General features: G+C 43.9%; 1 protein-coding gene across 1 annotated transcript in view; it reads right to left on the reverse strand.

The window, feature by feature from the left end:
- Nucleotides 1-353: 353 nt before the first annotated feature.
- The window catches only part of TSC22D1 (TSC22 domain family member 1), a 58,188-nt gene continuing 38,332 nt past the window's right edge, over nt 354-20,209 (reverse strand). Inside the window, exons 2-3 of the mRNA XM_034416341.3 lie at nt 4,235-4,286; nt 354-1,937 (exon numbers count right to left, since the gene is read on the reverse strand). Coding sequence (XP_034272232.2) covers nt 1,671-1,937; nt 4,235-4,286 — 319 coding nt within the window. The 3' untranslated portion in view covers nt 354-1,670. The remainder of the gene's footprint in view (nt 1,938-4,234; nt 4,287-20,209) is intronic.

Here is a 20,209-nt window from a genome sequence, read left to right on the forward strand (position 1 = left end):
TCTTTTCTCCCTCTGGCTGAAACCTCAAGTTTGCATTTCTTTGGCAGAAGTCCTTTTGCGGCAGGATTACAATTTTAATATTTTGCTGTTGAAACGCTCTCTACACCTTTTTTTTTTAAATAGGCTTTGCAAAACCTGGTTGAATCTGGCTTTTGACTGACCACATCATCTTCTTTTAACGACCCCATAATCCCTTGCGGGGGGTGGAATCTGGGCAACTGAATGGAGCCGAGTGTTTTACTGGCCGGATGCCCTTCCTGTCACCAATGCGGAGTTTTGTTCAGCAGATAATATTCTCATTGTGCCCAGAGAGAGAGAAATATCTGCCTCTAACCTAGGATCGAACTCACAGCTTCTATATCAACATGGTATGCTTTATTGGAAGTTGACATGTGCAATCGTTAAATATACTGGTATTTTTACCATTTTCCTCCCAATTCATCGCCCAGAACATGCACAAGAACATATGCATTTTATTACACAGATCGTATGCCCACCTCCAAAATGTGAGGAATTAATTTTTTTAAGATTTTTGCTTTGGTGAATTCATCCCTGCCCCTCCCCCACCCGCAGCCCGCATCAACCGGAACTGCAAAGGACAGAGTTTGACTTCAATATATATATATATTCATTTTCCAAGGCAACTGACAGAAGCAGCACCAGCCGAATCCCAAAAAGAGCTGTATAGGTGCAAAATTGAATCCATGTAGCGTCAAAAAAATAAAATAAAATAAAAATAAACTTAAAAAAACAACAACAACCAAAACCAAAGGAAAAATAAAATCGCTATCCAAACTGATTCAGTTCATTCTTTTTAAATTCACTCTGTACAACTGAATGGAGTAGTTACAGTTTCTATTTTACAAAGTAATTGTACACTAAATACACAAATATACATTAAGCAAAGAAACCTTCATCAGACCCATCCTATGTCACAGCATTTTTATCTACCGGTTCCTCTCCTAGAAAATAGGTGATTTTTTTAATTTATTTTTATTTTTTCGCACCTTCCTTGGCTATAGAAAATGAGTGCACATCTGCTTTTTTTTTTTTTTTTAAGACTGCAGGCACCAAAAGCCCCTTCCCTCCTTTTTTTTTACTGTCCCTCAGTTTCCCCAGAGTTCTTTCTTTCCCTGTCTTATTCCTTTGGCTTCCTGGTGGAAAGCTAGAGAAGGGGGCTTCATCCCCACCACCCTAGCCAAGTTCTTCACATTGCCAGGCCCAACAGCGCTTGCATTCATCACGGCATTAACACGGAAGGAAGATCGTTAAGGAAAAATTAAGCTTCAGGCACACAAAAACTCATACGGTTGGTTTTTTTTTTTTTTCTTTTAGCAGCCGCTGCAAAAGCTGCTCAAGTCGCCCAGTGCATTTGTGCTAATTCCCTGAATGGTGGCGAGACCCTCCCTCCCACTCCCAACTTTAAAAAATAAATCTCAAAAGAAAAATTTCAACCCTCTCCTGCTCCCCCCTTGAACGGCTCTAATACTGGAAAAGAAACCAATGTTTTGCGACTAGGAGTTGGGGAGGGAGGGAGGGAGGGCGCAGAAGTGTCTTCATAATTGGGGAGGGGGGTAGGAGACAGCATGCAGAGACTGCTGGATTCCCGCAGTCCAGCCTCTCTCAGCAGAATCCAGAGTGCCGAAATCTCAAGAGGTGCTTAAGACTGACTAGGCCGAAGGTCCGGAGTTTTGCGGTGCTGCAGCTTGGGAAGGTTGCAGGTTCGTCCCCTGCGTTTGCGAAGAATTCCCAGCTGGAGAATTGCTCGTCTGCAATTGCACCTGGAACTGAGCCAGCTGCTCTGGACTGGCCAAGGTTTTCAACAGGTTGTTCTCTTGTTCCAGCTGGTTGTTTTTCTCAATGAGTTCTTTGATCTGCTCTTTCAGGACTTCGACTTCCTCTCGCACCGCGTACATCAAGTGGCTCTTCACCAGATCCTGGAAAACAGAAGCAGGAGACGCCCGCCCCCCTCAAAAAAGTTGCACCAACTGCAGAGACTTCTGCAATGGCCGGTCGGAAGGCCTGTCAAAACTGGGGAGGGTCTCCCCCCCAAAGAACCCCTCTGCTGAATCCCACTCTCCTTGTGGTTTACCCATCCCACACTTCTGTTTGTGCAAAGGAGAGTGCTCTCTCGGTGCTCTCTGAGCTTGACGGTTTTCTTGTAGACATTTCATGACCCATCTAAGGAACATCATCAGTGCATTGAGGATGGGTTAAGTTAGGCACCGATGATGTTCCCTACTTTGGGTCATGAAGCATCTGCAAGGAAATCACCAAGCTCAGAGAGTACCAAGGACCTCACAGTCCTCCTCCTCCTCCTCCTCTCCCCAAATCCCACTCCCTCCTAGCACTGATGATGTTACCTAATTGGGTAATAAAACTTCTGCAAGGAAACCACCAAGCTCAGAGAACAGCAAGGACCCCTCGTTTCAACCCTGAGCTGCAAATATTCTTCTTTATTGGTGTCTACAGAAAAGCAGCTTGAAGTGGCTTGCAAGAAATTGAAATACACAGAAAAATATAACAGACGGCAATAAAGATTCATCATCATCATCCCTTTAACTTTAGCCCAAAACCTTATTCTCATTTTAAAATCTTTCCCCTCAAACTCTTTATTTTAAAACCTTTCCACTCAAATTCTTATTTTAAAACCTTTTCATTTGCAAAATCAAGGGCAGCCCTTACGGGGAAGACGATGGACACTGGGAATGTTCTTAGCGTATCCAATTTAATAAGTGACACCCCAAATCTGTTACCCATTTAAATGACCCCAAGTGTTGAATTGAGGTTTTGGCTTGCAACACAACACAGATCTTCAAGGCCTTTTGGGTTTGGTTCTAAATTCTCAATTTCCCTTCCGCTGCAGGTTAATGCAAAGCTGTCCTGACGTGGGCACTCTGCTATGGAGGGCTCCCCCTTTCTCTTTTTGTGGGCTCCTTGGTGCTCTCTGAGCTTGCTTGTTTTCTTGTAGATGTTTCATTCCCCTAACTAGGTAACATCATCATATTCTTCTTGTCCCAATTATGAAGCAGAAGGGATCCTGGATTTGGTGGCAAGTGATTTTTTTTCCCCCAGGCAGAATTGGTGGGATAGAAGGAACGGAAGCGGTGTTCCATGCCAGCCCAGTTTCTTGGGAATTACATTAATGCCCAGAACAGGAGTCCTGTTTTTGGCTACAAGGCAAAATTGTCCAGCCAGAACAATGCCTGGTTTGAGTGCCTTTTTTGGCCTCTTCTTCTGGAGCAAAGCAATCCGGCTCCCTGGGAAGATGCAGTCTTATTTTGGATCAGACAAGGGATGCAACGGACCGAGCCTGAAATTCTCCATTGTTGCATCATCATTTTATCCTCCGGCTGAAAGCATCACGGATGCTACTCAGGTTTTATAATGGTGGCGGCTGCAGCCGGCTTGAGGAAGGGGGGGGGGGAAGCCTTCCCTAGACTTGGGGGGGGGGCTCTGGGCCCAGATCACCTTCTTGCCTGCTCCTCCTCTCCAGGATCGGGGTACCCTGCGCCCCCCCCCTTATGCCCGCCTCCTGGGCTGCAGCTCATTCTGTCTGGTGAAAGGAAGGAGGGGGGGAAATAAGGTTGCTTGCCGCATTTCCCTCCCCACCATCCCCTCTGACGTCAGCCCGGGCGAGGAAGACCGCCTCCCTAGCTGATCCTTCAGCCAATCAGCGGGGCTGCCCTATTTATAGCCTGGGGTTATACTTCAAGTTTGCCTAGCAACAGAGGCAAGAGGAGGAGGAGGAGGAGGAGGGGGTTCCCGGGAGATGGGGCTCCTTGCAGCATTCCAGCAACAAAAGCGCCCAGTGGAAATTGGAGGGAGGGGGGGAACCAAACGGATAATAATAATAATAATAATAATAATAATAATAATAATAATAATAATAATAATAATAATAAATGGGGAGACCAATCAATCAACCAATCAATAGACCAAAGGGGCGCCCTCCTCCTCCTCTTCCTTCCCCCCACCCCAGAATTAAAGGCTCTTTCTCCCCCCTCCCCAATTATCCTCCCCGCTGACCCCCCCACCTGCTTTGGGGGTGATGCAAGAGGCCGCGCGGTGTCGTGTCCACCCCCCCCACCGTCCAACCCCCCGAAGCGACCCCGGCCCATGGCCAAAAGGGCGGAGGGAGCGCGCACCGCCGGCTCTGCAGCGCGGACGGCAGGGAGAGGCGCCCCCCGACCCCATCCTCCTCCTCCTCCTCCTCCGGTTGCCCAGTACGTACCATGGCTTGCTCGATTTTGTTGTCGATGGCGACCACGCTGGCCCCGGAGGAGCTGCAAGACACAAACGGGGAGGGGTGGAGAAGAAGCGCGGGTTAGCAGCGGCCGCTAAGGATGTGGCAGCCCCCTCCTCCGCCTTGGGCCGGAGCTGTCAAGGCTCGGTCCAGCCGGCCCGCCCGCCGGGGACAATGGCGAGGAGCCTGGTCGGGCAGGGCTTTTACCTACTGTCGAGGCTGAGCGCGGCGCTCTCGGTGCCCAGCAAGGAGGAGAGGAAGGAAATGGAGAAGTGCCGCAGCTGGTAGACGCCGAGATCCATCGCCCCCGGCCGGCTACGGCAGGGGCCGGGATGCGGAGCCCCGCGGGGGAAGGAGCGCGCCGGTGCTGCGCCAAAGCGGCCGCTCGCTCGCTCGCTCGCCCGCCCGGCTGCCTGCTTGCCTGCCTGCCTGCCTGCCCCCCTCCGCGCCGGGCGCTTGGCGGGGGCTCTGGCTTGCCCGCTCGCCCAATGCAGGCAAGGGAGGCGCGGCGCTCATTGGCTGGCCCGGCCCTCCGGACACGCCCTCGCCGCGCCCCCCACCCCCGCGCCCCCGCCCGGCCTGAAAGCTTGGCGGCCAGCCCCGCAGCCCAAGGCGGTGGCGGGCGAGCGCTGCGCGAAAGGGATGGAGAGTAAGGCAGGCGGCGCCTCTTCTCCCTTCTCCCTCCCCCCCGCCGGCCCCGCTTCCCTTCAAACCCCCCCCCCCCCCAAAACAGCTCAAACCTTCAAGGCAGCCAGGAAGGAAGGGGCAGCATCTTCCAAAGTAGCCTCCTCCCCCCGCTTTCAATCCCGCTCCGGAGCCATGAGCGACGGCGGAGTCTTCACGCGCGCAAAGGAAAGCGAAAGGACGCGCAGGAGCTCGGCGGGGCGAACAAAATGGGGCGGGGGGGGAGAGTTTTTACTCCCCCCCCGGCAGGCTGCATTGCACTCACTGCTGGTTGCTTAAGGCGCTCCAAGGGCGCCCCCTAATGGCCTCTGGAGGGAAAGCAGCAGCAGCCTCGCAGCGCCTCCCCCCACCCCCAGGGAAGACGTTTGGGGGAGGGGTCTGTCCTGGAGGGGTTCTGCTGGAAAGGCTGGGGGGCTCTTCGGGGCACACAGAGATGCTTAGAAATGGGGCTTCCTACTACCTCCTCGACTTGCGACCACAACGGAGCCTAAAATTTCCCACGGCTAAGAGAGGCAGTTTGCTAAGTGAGTTTGCTCCCACTTTGCAACCGTTCTTGAGACAGCCATTGAGTGAGTCACTGCAAACGGTGGAGGTGGGAACATGTTTAAGTGACTCTGGTTTCCCCCACTGTCTTTGCTAATCAGAAGTCCACAAAGCAGGATCACATTAAATTACATGCCAGTTGCCAAGCAACCAAATTTCGATCTCGTGACCGCAGGGATGCTGCAAAAATGTTGTAAGTGTGGAAACGGTCATAAATCCGTTTTTCCAGGGCCGTTTTTCACACTTACGGCCGCTGCAGCACCCCCGTGGTCCTGTGATGAAAAATTCAGAGGCTTGGCAACTGGCATGTACTTGTGACTGTTGCAGCGTCCCGGGTTCATCACATGACCTTCTGACAAGCAAAGTCAACAGAGAAGCCAGATTCACTTAACAAATGTGTGACTAATTTTAACAGCTGCAATGATTCACTTAACAACTGGCCAAAAAGGTTGTAAAATTGGAACGAAAACTCACTCTACAACCGTCTCGCTTAGCAATGGAAATTCTGGGCTGAATTATGCAGCTGTAAGTCAGGACTGTCTGTGCTGATTTCATTTCTCTTTCCTTGCTCCGAAAACATTTTTTTCCCCTCCCTTCGAAATGAAAATGCCCCTCTTATCTCGTCATCAAGTATTTCCTAAGGTCAGGCCAGCCTGCACTGTAAACAAGAAAAAAAAGCACCTTCCCCTAAGAAAATAAATAACAAGGGCATTTCAAATGTTGATAGTTCAGAAATGCAGTGTTACAGTTTCAAACTGTTTTTATTCACGCCTTGGTTTAATGCCAGGATCATTCAAAAACAACTTAAGAATAAGGTTCCCAGGCAGGAAAATCTCTCTCTTTTTTTTTTGGGAGGGTGAAGAATTCCAGCATGGAATTGTAAAGACACAAAATTCTAAAGTGGAACTCCAAGCCTCAAAACTCACGTCTATTTTTGCCGTGAGTGGCTTTTAACATATTTTGTTTTTGTTTTCAGCCGAGTAGCTATGACACAGTTCAATGTTAAGAGAAACGCACAGGAAAACAACTCTGCTGTCACTTCCCCTTTTCCCTACAGAAACTGACTCAACCTTTTCATATTTTTCCCCTTCACAATAGAAACGGATTGTTTGTGTTCCTTGCCACATTTACTGCAAAAGGTCACCAAGTTCTTTCATCAGCCTTCTGCAGTTTTCCCACGTTTCATGTCTTGAAGAATTCAGAAAGGAAAAAAAAGAAGAAGCAGCAAAAAAATTTTTCCCAAGGCTGCTTCTTCAGTATTTATTGCCGTAAATGTTCAACCATCTGAACGCACAATTCTTCTGCTTGTTATTTCGACTCCGGAACTTAAAAAGCGCATAGCTGGGTCTTTTGCCCTGCCCAAGGGGGAATCTTATCCTTTGACAAGAGATTAAATTATGTCGCATTTGCAAGAGATTAAAAATTATGTGGCGTGAATGTCAACCCACCGCACATCTGGCTGATGCCCGTCTTAGAGGAAACAGCGAAAAATGTAATTGCCATGGGCTTGAACATGGATTCAGTTTTTTAAAAAAGTATTTCAGGTATAAGGTCATCAGCTTCAACCTCATTCACAAGAGAATGGCAGTGAAATATGTGGAACCCGGTGGAAGTGGGCTGTTCACAAGCGGCTATCCGAAAAACATTTTGTCTGTCTGTCTGTCCATCCATCTACCTATCTACCTACCTACTCACTCACCCATCCATCTCTCTCCCTCCCACCCTCTCTTTCTCTCTACCTAGCTACCTACACATCCATCTTATCTATCCATCTACTCTATCTATCCATCCATCCATTATCTATCATATCTCTATCATATCTATCTATCTATCTCTCTCTCTCTCTCTGTCTGTCTGTCGGCTGATCTATCTATCCATCCATCATTATCTATCATATCTCTCTATATCATCTATCTACCGTATTTTTCGGAGTATAAGACGCACCTTTTCCCCCCTTAAAAAGGGGTGAAAATTTAGGTGCATCTTATACATCAAATGTAGCCCTGCCCACCCACTGGCCCCCACCCTTTGGCCTCTGCCTCACAGCAATTACCTCCTTGCAAGCAAACAGCAAGAAAAAACAGCTGCTTTCAGCTTCAGCACAGCCTAATTAGCACAAGTTGATTGGGCTGGCCTCCCGACTCTCAGCTGATTTTCTCTCAGCTGTTTTGCGCAGGGCTCTGCTGCTTGCTGCAAGGAGGTAAATTGCTGGAGCAGATTTTTTCCCCCTTGTGCTAATCAAGCTATGTTGAAAACGACAATGAAAGTAAAGCAGGCTGTTTACTGTTTGCAATGAGGCAAAATTGATCAGAGGCAGAGGGAGGTTTCTTCTTTTCCTCACCAAAAAAGGTAGGTGCATCTTATACTTTGGTGTGTCTTATATGCCGAAAAATACGGTATCTATCTATCTTTCTTTCTTTCTTTCTTTCTTTCTTTCTTTCTTTCTTCTATCTATCTATCTATCTATCTATCTATCTATCTACCTACCTACCTACCTACCTACCTACCTACCTACCAAATTTATTTGCCGCCCATCTCATGTTAAAACATGGATTATGATATCAACTATCTTCTAGTCTCTCACTCAATTTTAGGTACAAATCTCTTCCCAATATCACTTTTTTTTTTACACTTTCTAGTCTAACCTAGTAAATTTCCTAGTGGCCCTTTAACCAGCTCTTATCAGGGTTAGCGTTTGAAGGTTGGTGAGGTTAGCCAGGAGCTGCCATCTAGAGCAAGTTAATAAATGGTTTACATTTCATTTTTGCCCAATCGTTATCCTTTATGGTGAACTTATTTTACTGATTTCTACTCCTGTGTTACTAAAGGAGTAACTGAAAACCATGGCTTCCAAAATAATTCTTCTAAAGCTACAGGTAGCCCTCAACTTACAATCATTCCTTCAGTGACTGTTTGAAGTTACAACAGCACAGAAAAAAGTGACTTAAAACCAGTCCTCACACATATGACCATGGCAGTATTCCCACGGTCATAAAATCATAAAACTCCACTTACAGCCATATCCCATGGACACCGGGGGGTGGGGGATTTTACAGAAATAATCTTTCAGAGGCAGTAGACCAAAAATCTCCAAACTTGGCAATTTTAAGACTTGTAGACTTCAATTCCCAGAATTCCTCATAGCTGGCTGGGGAATTGTGGGAGTTGAAGTCCAGAAGTCTTAAAGTTGCCAAGTTTGGAAAGCCCTGTATTAGACCAACAATTGGCCAGCTTTGCTGTTGTGAAAGCATTGTGCAGGCAAGCATCAATTGTGTTTTCCCCTCAAGACAACCTAGGTTTAACAAAACAGATTTTAAAAAACCCCAATGTTAAATAAATTTCATTTAGTATTAGGGTTTTAATATACTTAAGTAATCTGAAACAGAACTCTTTAAACCTAAGGGATTTTATTTATTTATTTATTTTTGGACAAATATATGAACACAAGGAAGAAAGTTGTGTGCATATTTTGTTGATTTAGCATGACAAAGTGAATAGGCTTGAATGATGGAGCTGCTTTTCATGACTATTGACTTGGAAGGATAAATATAGTAAGAAGGAATGAATGAATGGATGATGACGGAAATAAAATAACATTTAGCAAATGGCCCAATACTGGGCAGACTTAATAAGTCTTCTTGATTTGTGGAATGCACTTATGGATAAATGAATACAGAATTTAAATGTATAATGAAGAGGCATTAGAGGGTGTGTTACTGAATATTTCTACGAAGTCCGTGCTCTTACATAGGTTGAGAATGTAAACATTTTGGAACGAATGATGTATATACACTGTACAATGCAATCAATGAGAGGTATAGATTTGAAAATTAATATCTCCAAGACCAATTTCTTACTTCATGCCACAGTTCCTTTGGCTTACCACTATTTTGCATTTTGCAGAGTGTGTATATCTTTCAATGGATTACAAACTCCATCAGTTCCTTCATTTCTTTAGTCTGTTCTGACATTCTACACTTCCTGTCAAGTTTTTTCATTCTTCCAGAGTGATTTTTGGTAGCAATCCCATCCCTCCTCTTTCTTGAAGACCACTGCAACCCAACGTGCTTGCATCAACACTTCTCAAACAATTATATGCTCTTCATTCCCACTTATGTTTTTCTCTCTATGGACATCCCACATATTATGCTCAACAACACAGTGCATGTAGCAAAAGCAGCTATATCAACAGCACTGATGATATAGTTGGACAATGAAACGTCTGCAAGAAAACAGCCAAGATCAGAGAGCACCAAGAACCCCACAATCTTCCTCCTCCCCTTCTCATCCTCCTCAAACCCCACTCACTTCTAGCACTGATGATGTTACCTCGTTGGGTAATGAAACGTCTGCAAGAAAACAACCAAGATCAGAGAGCACCAAGGACCTCTCACAGCTACATTTGTCAAATATCAAGCAAACCACGGTATATATTTTCTGAAAAACTGGCGTAACGGTAAAACAATTTGGTCCCTACTCATAGCCCTCTTCTTCCTGGGCAACAGCCACAGATTCCTTGCAAAACAAGAGTTAGTTGCATGCATGGACTGAACAGAAGCTACATCTCGCAGCAAGCTTCTACTACCATGGACAGTAACTTTTATAACAAAGGGACTATATACATAGTGGCCAAAATTGTGGAAACCTTTTGGGAAAAGTGTATTTTGGGGGTTTGATGGCTAATAACACTTTTTTTTTTTTTTTTGGAATTTCAGGATAATCCTATTCCACTGCTGGAATGGCCTGGGAATAGCCCAGACCTTCACCCAATTGAAAATCTATGGAGCAGACTGAAGAAACTTGTTAGTCAGAATCGATCCACCAATAAAACCCAGTTAATAGAAGCCATCCTTCAATCTTGGTTTCACATTAGAACAGCTGCGGAACTAAAAGACTTGGTTCATTCCATGGGAAGACATTGTAAGGCCGTCATTCATGCTAAAGGTTACCCAGCTAAGGATTAACTGACATAGTGATCATTTTTGTATAACTCGTTTTTTTTCTACGTGTTTCACTTTTCTTCTTTATCCTGTAACTGCTATTCTGAGAGCAAATCCTTCATAAAAGTGATTGCATTACATTCTTCATTAAATGATCTTTCCATTGATATATAATTTTATGATACTACTCCAAAAAAAAAAGTGGTGTTATTAGCTAGTTTTAGAAAATACACTTTTCCCAAAAGGTTTCCACAATTTTAGCCACTACTGTACATATAATTGTCTACTGCATTACTGATCTCAGCTTTTCAAATACAGGGCAGTGAAGTTTCCTAAATTAATCTACTCTCTCTGCTGCAGGATTATTTTACAAGGACGGAGGCAATTCCTTATCCTACTTTCTCCACAAAAACAAACTTCTACTACTGCTTTGGCTGGACTTCCGTATCAACCAGAGCGGGAGTGCCAATCCAGCCAATTACACAGTACAGCACTAATCATGGTTAATTGACCGAGATCCACTGCCTTTTCCAGGGTTTAAAGGAGGGAAGAAAGAGAAAAATAGAGACATGAATTGAAGGAATCACCTAGAGGTAGTTTTTGACTTACTAAACCATTCATTTAGTGACCGTTTGAAGTTACAATCACACTGAAAAAAGGGACTTATAACAGTTTTTCACACTTACGACTATTGCAGTTGTATGGTCACGTAATTAAAATTCAGAGGCTTGGCAACTGGCATGTACTTATGACGGTTTGCAGAGTCCCGGAGTCCCACATGATCCCCTTTTGTGACCATCTGACAGGCAAAGTCAATGGGGAAGCCAGACTCACTTAACAACCGTGTTGCTAACTTAACAATTGCAGTGGTTCGCTTAACAACGGTGGCAAGGAAGGTCTTAAAATGGGGCAAGATTCACTTTGGTCAGCAATGGAAATTTTGGGCTGAATTGCGGTCGTAAGTCGAGGACTACCTGTACAGGCAAGTCAAGTGGATGCTCCCAAATCTAAAATGATAAAAGACTTCACTTCATTGAAAACATCTTTCAATCTCACATAATTGGCATTCCAGATATTCTCAAAACCCCTAGGGCTACTGCGTCAATTTGACAACAGTTTGTTCCAGCAAAAGAGACAAAGAAAGAAAATGCATATACAAGGGCTAGACAATAAGGAGAAATAAGCTGATTTTAATTCTCACCACGGCCATAAAAATTCTATTTGCAAATAATATATGAGAGAAAACTTGCCTCTGGATGCTAGATCGGTCCAGGTTTATCTTGAAAACAAATTGGATAGGCAAGTTTTAAGAGGGCATCCTTTAGGTATATATTGCATTTTATTTTATTGCGTTTTATTCAGCTCACATCCAGAAAGCCATCCTTCCAACAGGGCACCGAGAAAGCAACTCTTAACCTCTAAAAGCAACTGCAAAAACACAACATTCAAGCCATTAATTACCTCTTAAGGTGTTGCTCCAGATCCCAAAACATTTTCATGTTTGTTTTGCAAAAAGCTCGTTTCCAGAGGCCTTCTGGTCGCATTTAAATGCCATGTCTATTTTGACACAAGGCAGAAGCACAAGGAATAGCAGGGATGCTACTAACTTGCTTTTGCTAAGTGTAAGTCAGCATTTCCAGGGATCTTAGACGGAGGAATAGATCCTGCAGCGTAACAGGGGCTGGTTATGCTCAACAGAGGAATAAAAAATTTTTAAAGAAAAACTGCAAGCAGGCGACGTCAGAGTGGCTGAGATCACATGTTGTCCTGTTATGTAAAGCACTAAAAAGAGATTATAATCTTCCTGGCCGGGATTTCTGAGTATCTTTCTGAATTACTCACTTGTTTCTCCGAAGCTTAACCAGGGAGTCCGTCTCCGCTTTCCTCAGCTTCCTCTAAAACCTCAACCAGGAGGACGTTGTAATCCCACCTGGGCAAAAGCTGAGGCCATAAATCGAGGACTACCTATACACAAAAGCTGGCTGGCACAGATTGGAGCAAGGTGCCTGCTAAACCGTTTTGATTTTCCTTCTTTTTATTTCAAAGAAAGCTTTTCAGTGGGCGAATGTCTCCGTAAGACCCTGGATGGGAAGACAAGTTTTTCTTGTTTTATCTCGCAACGATCCAGATGTTCAATCCGCAATCCAGATAGCAGTTTTCCTAATATCTAAAGCAGGGTGGATTTGATTTAAATCGAGTTGATTTAAATCACAATTTAAATCACTAGTAAAAAGGCTTGATTTAAATCAACTCGATTTAAATCATAATTTTAAAGAGCAACTGTCATCTCTGCTACTCCTTTGACCCACTGTTGACTCACCGATAATCCCAGTGTTGCAGAATATACAGCCTCGTGCTACATAACTAAGCTCCATTTCATGCTGAATAAACTAAATTATTTATGTATCTTAAATAGAAAACTATCTTACGATAGATTTTTACCCCAAAAGTTTTTTATTAAAATAAATTCAATAAAAATCAAAAAAATCCGATTTAAATCAAAAAAATCCGATTTAAATAAAAAAAAATCTGATTTTTTTGATTTTTTTTTAAAAAAATCATTGATTTTTATCCACCCCGATCTGAAGGGCTTCCACAAAGAAGAGGGGGTCAGCCTATTCTCCAAAGCACCTGAAAGGCAGGAGAAGAAGCAAAGGATGGAAACTAACCAAGGAGAGAAGCAATTTGGATTGTTTTTGCTGTCGGGAGAAACTTCCTGACAGCGAGAACAATTAATGACTGGAACAACTTCCCTCCAGAAGTTGTGGTTGCTCCATCACTGGAGGTTTCTAAGAAGAGACTGGACAATCATTTGTCTGAAATGGCACATGGTCTCCTGCTTGAGCATGGGGTGGACTAGAAGACCTCAAAGGTCCCTTCCAACTGTTATTCAGTTTGGAAGAGGCAGAGAGGGAAACTTAAAAGTAGAGGTGAATTTTCCTTCAAGTGAAGTTTGATTCCTGGATGACTGTACAGACCCATGCAATGGTTGTTGGATTTTGGGGGGGGATGGGGTAGGATTGGGATAAGAGGGGTCTGGTTTTTTTACTGCCTTCTTGTCAAATGTATTTCCAACTGCTTAGGACCGTGATGGCAAACCTGTGGCACGCAGAGCCATATCGGTGGACATGCGAGCATTCCCCTAGCTCAGGTCTTCCGCGCATCCGCACACTGGCCAGCTGATTTTCGGGCCTTCCGGGCCCACTGGAAGTCGGGAAACAGGCTTTCTCTGGCCTCCAGGGGCGTGGGGAAGGCCATTTTTGCCCTCCCCAGGCTCCTAGGAAGACTCTAGAGCCTGGGGAGGGCGAAAAATGGGCCTACCGGGCCCACCGTGCCATCGTGTGCCAAAAGCGGGGGCAGTTCGGGGGGATGGGGCACATTGAATTATGACTGTGGGCACACGCAGTCCCCCCGCTTTCGGCACACGATGGCAAAAAAGGTTTAGCCATCACTGGCTTAGGGTGAGTGCAAGAACCTCAGATCTTCTGGTGCTCAGTTATTCAATCACAGGTCCCAACCGTCCTTAACTCTTTCAAGATTAGCAAAAGTCTGCCAGGTGCAATAACAGAAAAGGGGGAAATACTCATTTCTGCATTACAGGTAGTCCTTGGCTTACAAAGCTCACTTAGTGACTGTTCAAAGTTACAACGCTACTGAAAAAAAGTGATTTATGGCGGTTTTTCATGTTTAATAATCAGTGCAGCAAACCCCCCCCCTCCCCAGGTCACATGATCAAAATCCAGATGCTTGGCAACTGGCATGTACTTATGACGGTTGCAGTGTCACGTGATCCCCCTTTTGTGACCTTCTGACCAGCAAAGCCAGATTCACTTAACAACCTAACAGCTGCAGTGATTCGCTTAACAACGTTGGCAAGAAAGATGGAGCGAAACTCACTTAACAACTGTTTTGCTTAGCAACCAAAATTTGGCCTACGTTGAGGGCTACCTGCGAACTAAACCACAGAAATCTTTGTGGCTTTGCTGTAGTTCTTCAAGAAACGAAAAGATTCGTTCCTAACCTGAATTTTATGTCAGCTCAGGAAACCAAAAAAAAAAAGGTTCTAATTAATTAAATGACAGGCTTAACTCAAAGGCCAATAAAGAGCCTTTGCAAAATGGTTTTCTGTAAGAGATCAGGCCACACAACGCCTTAAATCTCTCTCAGCGGCTGCGCTCGGAAAATGCAAGTAGAGGGTTAAGCAGCTTAAACAATAATTAAAAGGTCATACGCATTTCCTCATGTGCTGGGAAGACAGGAGCAGCTCAATTAATAAACCGACAGGAGAAGAGCTCCCACTTTTCGTGGGGCTTAGAGGTTTTCTGCAAGCGAACCCTCAATCTCCATAGATTACGGTCAACGGTGAAGAAAACCATTTTCAGAGGTATTTTTGGAAGCTGCAAGTCTTCCCCAATTGCTCGTCTTTTTTTATTCTTATTTTTCCTTCCACTTCCTAAAATAGACTGTACGAGATCAGAGCAGAATATTGCGAGCAGAAGACGGTGATGCCAAGAGGGGGAAATTCACAAAACAAAACAATGTTTTGTGTGTCATATGTCTGGAGTTAGCCAACATGACTGTGGGAAAGGGAAGCTCTGGAGCAGCTGCTTTCGTCATGTCGCTGTCAAAAATCCCACAAGGTGCAGTTTTCTTCACCTTGAGCAGCTCAGCATGAATTCCAGCCTTCCTTTGTATTGCAAATAGGTGTTGTGTTATATGCTCGTTAGTAGATGTCAATCAAGTACCAACAATACCCCATTCAAGGAACTAACAACCCAGACAAACAATCAAAAACACACAACTCCCTACTCAAGGAAGCAATCAAAGGACATTCCCACCAAGATTGACAGGGCAAAATAGCATATAAATAGAGAGCAAACCCCACTGCCTTTTAGTACTGATGACATTATCTAGTCTGGTCATGAAATGTCTTCAAGCAAACAACCAAGAACCCAGGACCCCACATTTCAGCCCTGAGCTACAGATATTCTCCTCTGCTGCCGAGAGTCCTGTAGGGTGGGTTACAAATAAATAAATAAATATAAATATAATGAATAAAACAAATAGCCCCATTTATTACTATCCTGCCGTCTCTTGCAAATGGAAAGCATGCTGAAAATTACGGCATCGTATTTGAAGTTAAAGGAAGGTTTTAAACGGAAGGAAATACAGGGTAGTCCTTGACTTATGACTATTTGTTTAGCAAGCGTTCCAAGTTACGACGGTACTGAGGAAAAGGCGCATCATGCTTAAAACTGTCACAACGTCCCTGCAGGCACATGATTATAATTTGGTTGATTGGCAAGCGTCATGAGTTTACTTCTGATGTCACAACGTCAACATTTATGAGCAGACTAGATAGCTTCTGAGTAGCAAAGCTGTTTGGGGAAACTGGCAGGAAAGGTTGCAATCTTGTCTTGCTTAATGACCATGGTTGATTCACTTAACAATCGTGGCAAAAGGGCCATAAAAATCAGTGCCTCGCTTAAGGACCACACCGCTTAATGATGAATTTTATGATCCCTAGTGGTCGTAAGTTAAGGACTATTTTTCATCAGGTTGATCAAGACACTTAACAGAATATCCTTTGAATAATTCTGGGACGTTGTGGATACAGAGAAAGCTCTTTCTGATAATGCAGGATTGGGTTTGCAGTCATTAGAGAAGGTTAGAAGAGACTTACTGTCATCCGAGTATGTGCTCTCCATCCCTTGTACAGCATTGCTCCAATGTGTCCTACTCAATTTAGAAGATGCTCAAGAGATGCTTGAAGGACACATCAAACTACTCACTTTCCACCCTCCCAAAGTGAGGTTTCCTTTAAAGAGGCTTGGCTTCTGTAGATACATCCAAGAAGTTTCCTTAAGACAATATGCAAATCTTTCTCTTGGGACGTTTATCTGACTTCCCAACCTAGCCCTCAACCTCAGATGTTCTTCCATCCCACACAAAGTGACCCAACTCTCAAATTTCAGCACAAGCTCATTTCAACTCAACCAAGACTTCTGGTTGCTGTCTTCACTGGACACATCTCTTCATGCTTCTTCTCCACGACAGAAATCACAAACCGCCTTTTACTCCTAGTAGTAACAGAGTGCAAAACCTCCTCTAGCTCCTGAATTGAGCCTGCTTTGTTCCACCGTTGCTCTTTGGTGGTTTTTGAATTGACCCTAATTAAACTGAGGACAGCTGCAGGACCTCACTGGTTTCATCAAAGCAAGAAAATGGGTTGAAAACTTTGGGACATGCATGCAACGTTGCAACGCGATCATGATTGACACAGGAATGCAGAGGGACAGAATCAAGATCACGAGAAGTGTTAATACCACTTTATAATGCCTTGATAAGACCACACTTGGAATACTGTATCCAGTTTTGGTCACCACAATATAAAAAAGTTGTTGAAACTCTAGAACAGGGGTTCTAGAGTTTCTCAAGAACTCAAGGCCCGGGGGCCAGATCTGGCCATTAGATCTGGCCTTTGGGGCTGCCCTGGAAATAGTGAAGGACCGGCCCTCAGTGCCTCTGCCAGTGAAAACAGAGGTCGCGAGGGCCACGCACGGCCTTCCTGAGCTCCATTTTCACTGGCAGAGGGTTGCAGGAGGCCGTCCCAGCTGAAAACGGAGCTTGGGAGCCCATTTTCACTGGAAGAGCGCTCCGGCCTCCACAGATGCCCCCCCAACACAAGTGACATCATGCTGGCCACGCCCTCCCCCTCCTCCCAAGGTCAAACACAAACCTAATGCGGCCCTCAATGTAATCGAGTTTGATGCTGTAGAAAGAGCGTAGAGAAGAGCAACAATGATGATTAGGAGACTGAAGGCTAAAACATGTGAAGAGCAGTTGCAGGAATTGGATTAGATTGTGTCAGAGTGCGCACAGTGTGTCTATTTTGAGACAACCCAGGAGCAAAATGCAGTAAGCAGGTTTGTCTTTCAAATAGTGGTTTATCTACGAAGAATATACATACACCTACTAGGCAGTCAGGCAATCAATCAATCATCAACTACAGCACAGAAGCACACACAGAGAGAGGGACGCCTACACAAGGCCTCTCTTATATATACAGCCTCTTAAAGTGATAACAGTTAATAACCCTGCTGACTCATTCTCATTGCATCATCATTTCAGCATTACAGCATTACAACATTACAGCAGCTCGTCAGCTATTAAATCATCATTACTGTGACAGTCTGGTCTAATGAAAAGAAGGATTAGGGGTGACATGATAGCAGTCTTCTAATATCTGAGGGGCTGCCCCAAAGAAGAGGGAGTCAACTTATTCTCCAAAGCACCTGAAGGCAGGAAAAAGAAGCAATGGATGGAAACTAATCAAGGAGAGAAGCAACCTGGAATTAAGGAGAAACTTCCTAACAGTGATTACAATTAACCAGTGGAACAACTTGACTCCAGAAGTTGTGAATGCTCTCACTCTGGAAGTTTTTAAGAAGAGATTGGACAACCCTTTGCCTGAAATGGTATAGGGTTTCCTGCCTAAGCAGGGGGTTGGACTAGAAGACCTCCAAGGTCCCTTCCAACTCTGTTATTCTAATTCTAATAACTTGCTCTTCTGTGAATGCACCAAAGATTCTTTCAGCATCTTAAAAGCCCCTCCATTTATTATCACACAAGCTTTAATGGTTCACTCATCATTGCTATGGAGATACACTGTTGGAAAACATCTGAAAAGGACAATAATCCTGAAAGAGCAAAATACAAATTTATTCCTTTATTCATTCTGTTTGGAGGTCACCCAACTTTAACCGACTCTGGGCAGCTCACAACAATAAATAACATAAAAGCAGCAGAATGCAAAAACAAAAGGCCATGACAAGGACAAAAATAGCTACGAATTGTGGGAACACCCATAATTTTGATTTTCCACACCAGAGCAGGAGACACTCTGGCTATTTAAAAAAAAATATTAAGCAGGATCAGGCTTGGCCTCCACTTGAAATAGAGACCACACAGGAATTCCCTGTCTACGAACTACACCAGGAAGTCCAAAAAAAAAAAAAAATCCTAAGAAGAATTGGAAGACCAAACTGCTGCCAAATAGCTGCCAAAAACACTTACTTAGTTGTTAATCAAATTTGTAAGGCCTCCCATCTACGGCACAAATGTGCCAAAAAAGTCACACTAATAATTTCAGGAGTCTTTTTCCTTTTTCCTGGCAAAGCATGCAAACTGGAGCTACAAAACTTTGCAGCAAAATATTATTGGACGTACTGAATTCTTGCAAATAATGTCATTTTGGTGGGGGAGTGGGGTGGAATTGTCATTCTTTTTCCAAGAAAGAACCGTCATGGTGTGGGAGAGTGGGTTTCGGTGGCCAAAGGGACTGGGTTTTGTTAAAAAAATAAATAAAATAAAATTCACTTGGATTGAAGCAGGTCATCCTGACATTGAAATTGTGAATAGGCTGCCGCAGCAAGAATGCTTTGTGCACAAAAATGGAAAGATACTTTAATTCCCACAATGGACGAATGGCTGCAAAAATGGATAGAGTTAGCAGAGATGGCTAAATTGACTGATTTAATTAAAGAAAGACATTAAAGAATGAAAGAAACTACCGTACTTTGTTTTCCTTGATATAACTTAGTTTGTTTCCACTTGGAAACCGTGTTGTGTTTGAGGTGGGGAAAAAAAATAATTTGGGTTTTGCTGATAAGGTAGGTTTGTTGTTATAGAAATGGCTAGCATATATTATTATGTAAAAGCAAAAAGTTGAGGTTGTGTGTTATTTGGCACTAAAAAGTGTCAAAAGTCAATGCCTTTCTTTCTTTCCTTCTTTTTCTTTCCTTCCTTATCTTTCTTTCCTTGCTTTACTTTTTTTCTTCCTTCTTTTTTCTTCCATTTTTTCTTTCTTTTCTTCCTTCCTTTCTCCCCTTTTACCCTACACTTTTTCCTCTTTCCTTTTTTTCCTCCTTTACATTCCCTTTATTTTCCAATTTCTTTGCACTTTATATTTTGATTAAACCACATTAAAAAAATTGGATACCAATTATGAAAAAGTTGCTGAAAAGCTACCTGTGCCAAGGATTAGCCAGCAATTTATAGCATCTCACTGAAGCAAAGTAAAGGTTTAGATTTCTAGGAACAGAAAATATGTGTTGTTGTGGACTCAACAGTGCATAGAATGCATAGAATAACAGTGTTGGTAAGGGACCTTGGAGGTCTTCTAGTCCAACCCCCTGCTTAGGCCTCATTATTAGTGCCTCTCCATTCTCTCTGCTCTTCCTATCACTAAAAACAAAACTAGGTATCATTCTACAAACACACCCCAAGTAAAGATAGACTGTAAGAAAGAGAAATTTACGGCAATAACAGGTGTGTGTTCCGATAAGGACAAGAGAATCTGGTTTTATCTTCCTGTGTTTCACTCGGGCCAAACCCAGTTTTCCCAGACAAACGCAGATACTGGAATGAAAAGGGAGGAGGGGCAGGGGTTTTTTTAAGCAACACAACACAGCATGATAAGAGGGGCAACAGCCTTCAAACACCTCGGTCTCTTTTGCTGTCCAAATTAGACCCGTTCTGCACACCCAGAAGACTAACAGATGAACAAAATGTTTGTCTTTCGTATTTATGTTTGTCTTAAGCTCTGGCAGAATGTAAATAAATGATTGGTAATAACAGGAACTGCAGAGTTTCTCAACTTTGGAAGTTTTAAAGATGCGTGGACTTCAAATCCCAGAATCTTCCTTTATTTACAAGGTTGCTCTTGAAAATATATCTATTCAGATGAATAATAAAGAAACACAACTTTGATTTTGGGTTTTTACAGATTAGGTTG

The sequence above is a fragment of the Pantherophis guttatus genome, chromosome 5 (assembly GCF_059756535.1).
Source record: "Pantherophis guttatus breed Tessera chromosome 5, ASM5975653v1, whole genome shotgun sequence".
NCBI classification, from domain to species: Eukaryota; Metazoa; Chordata; class Lepidosauria; order Squamata; family Colubridae; genus Pantherophis; species Pantherophis guttatus.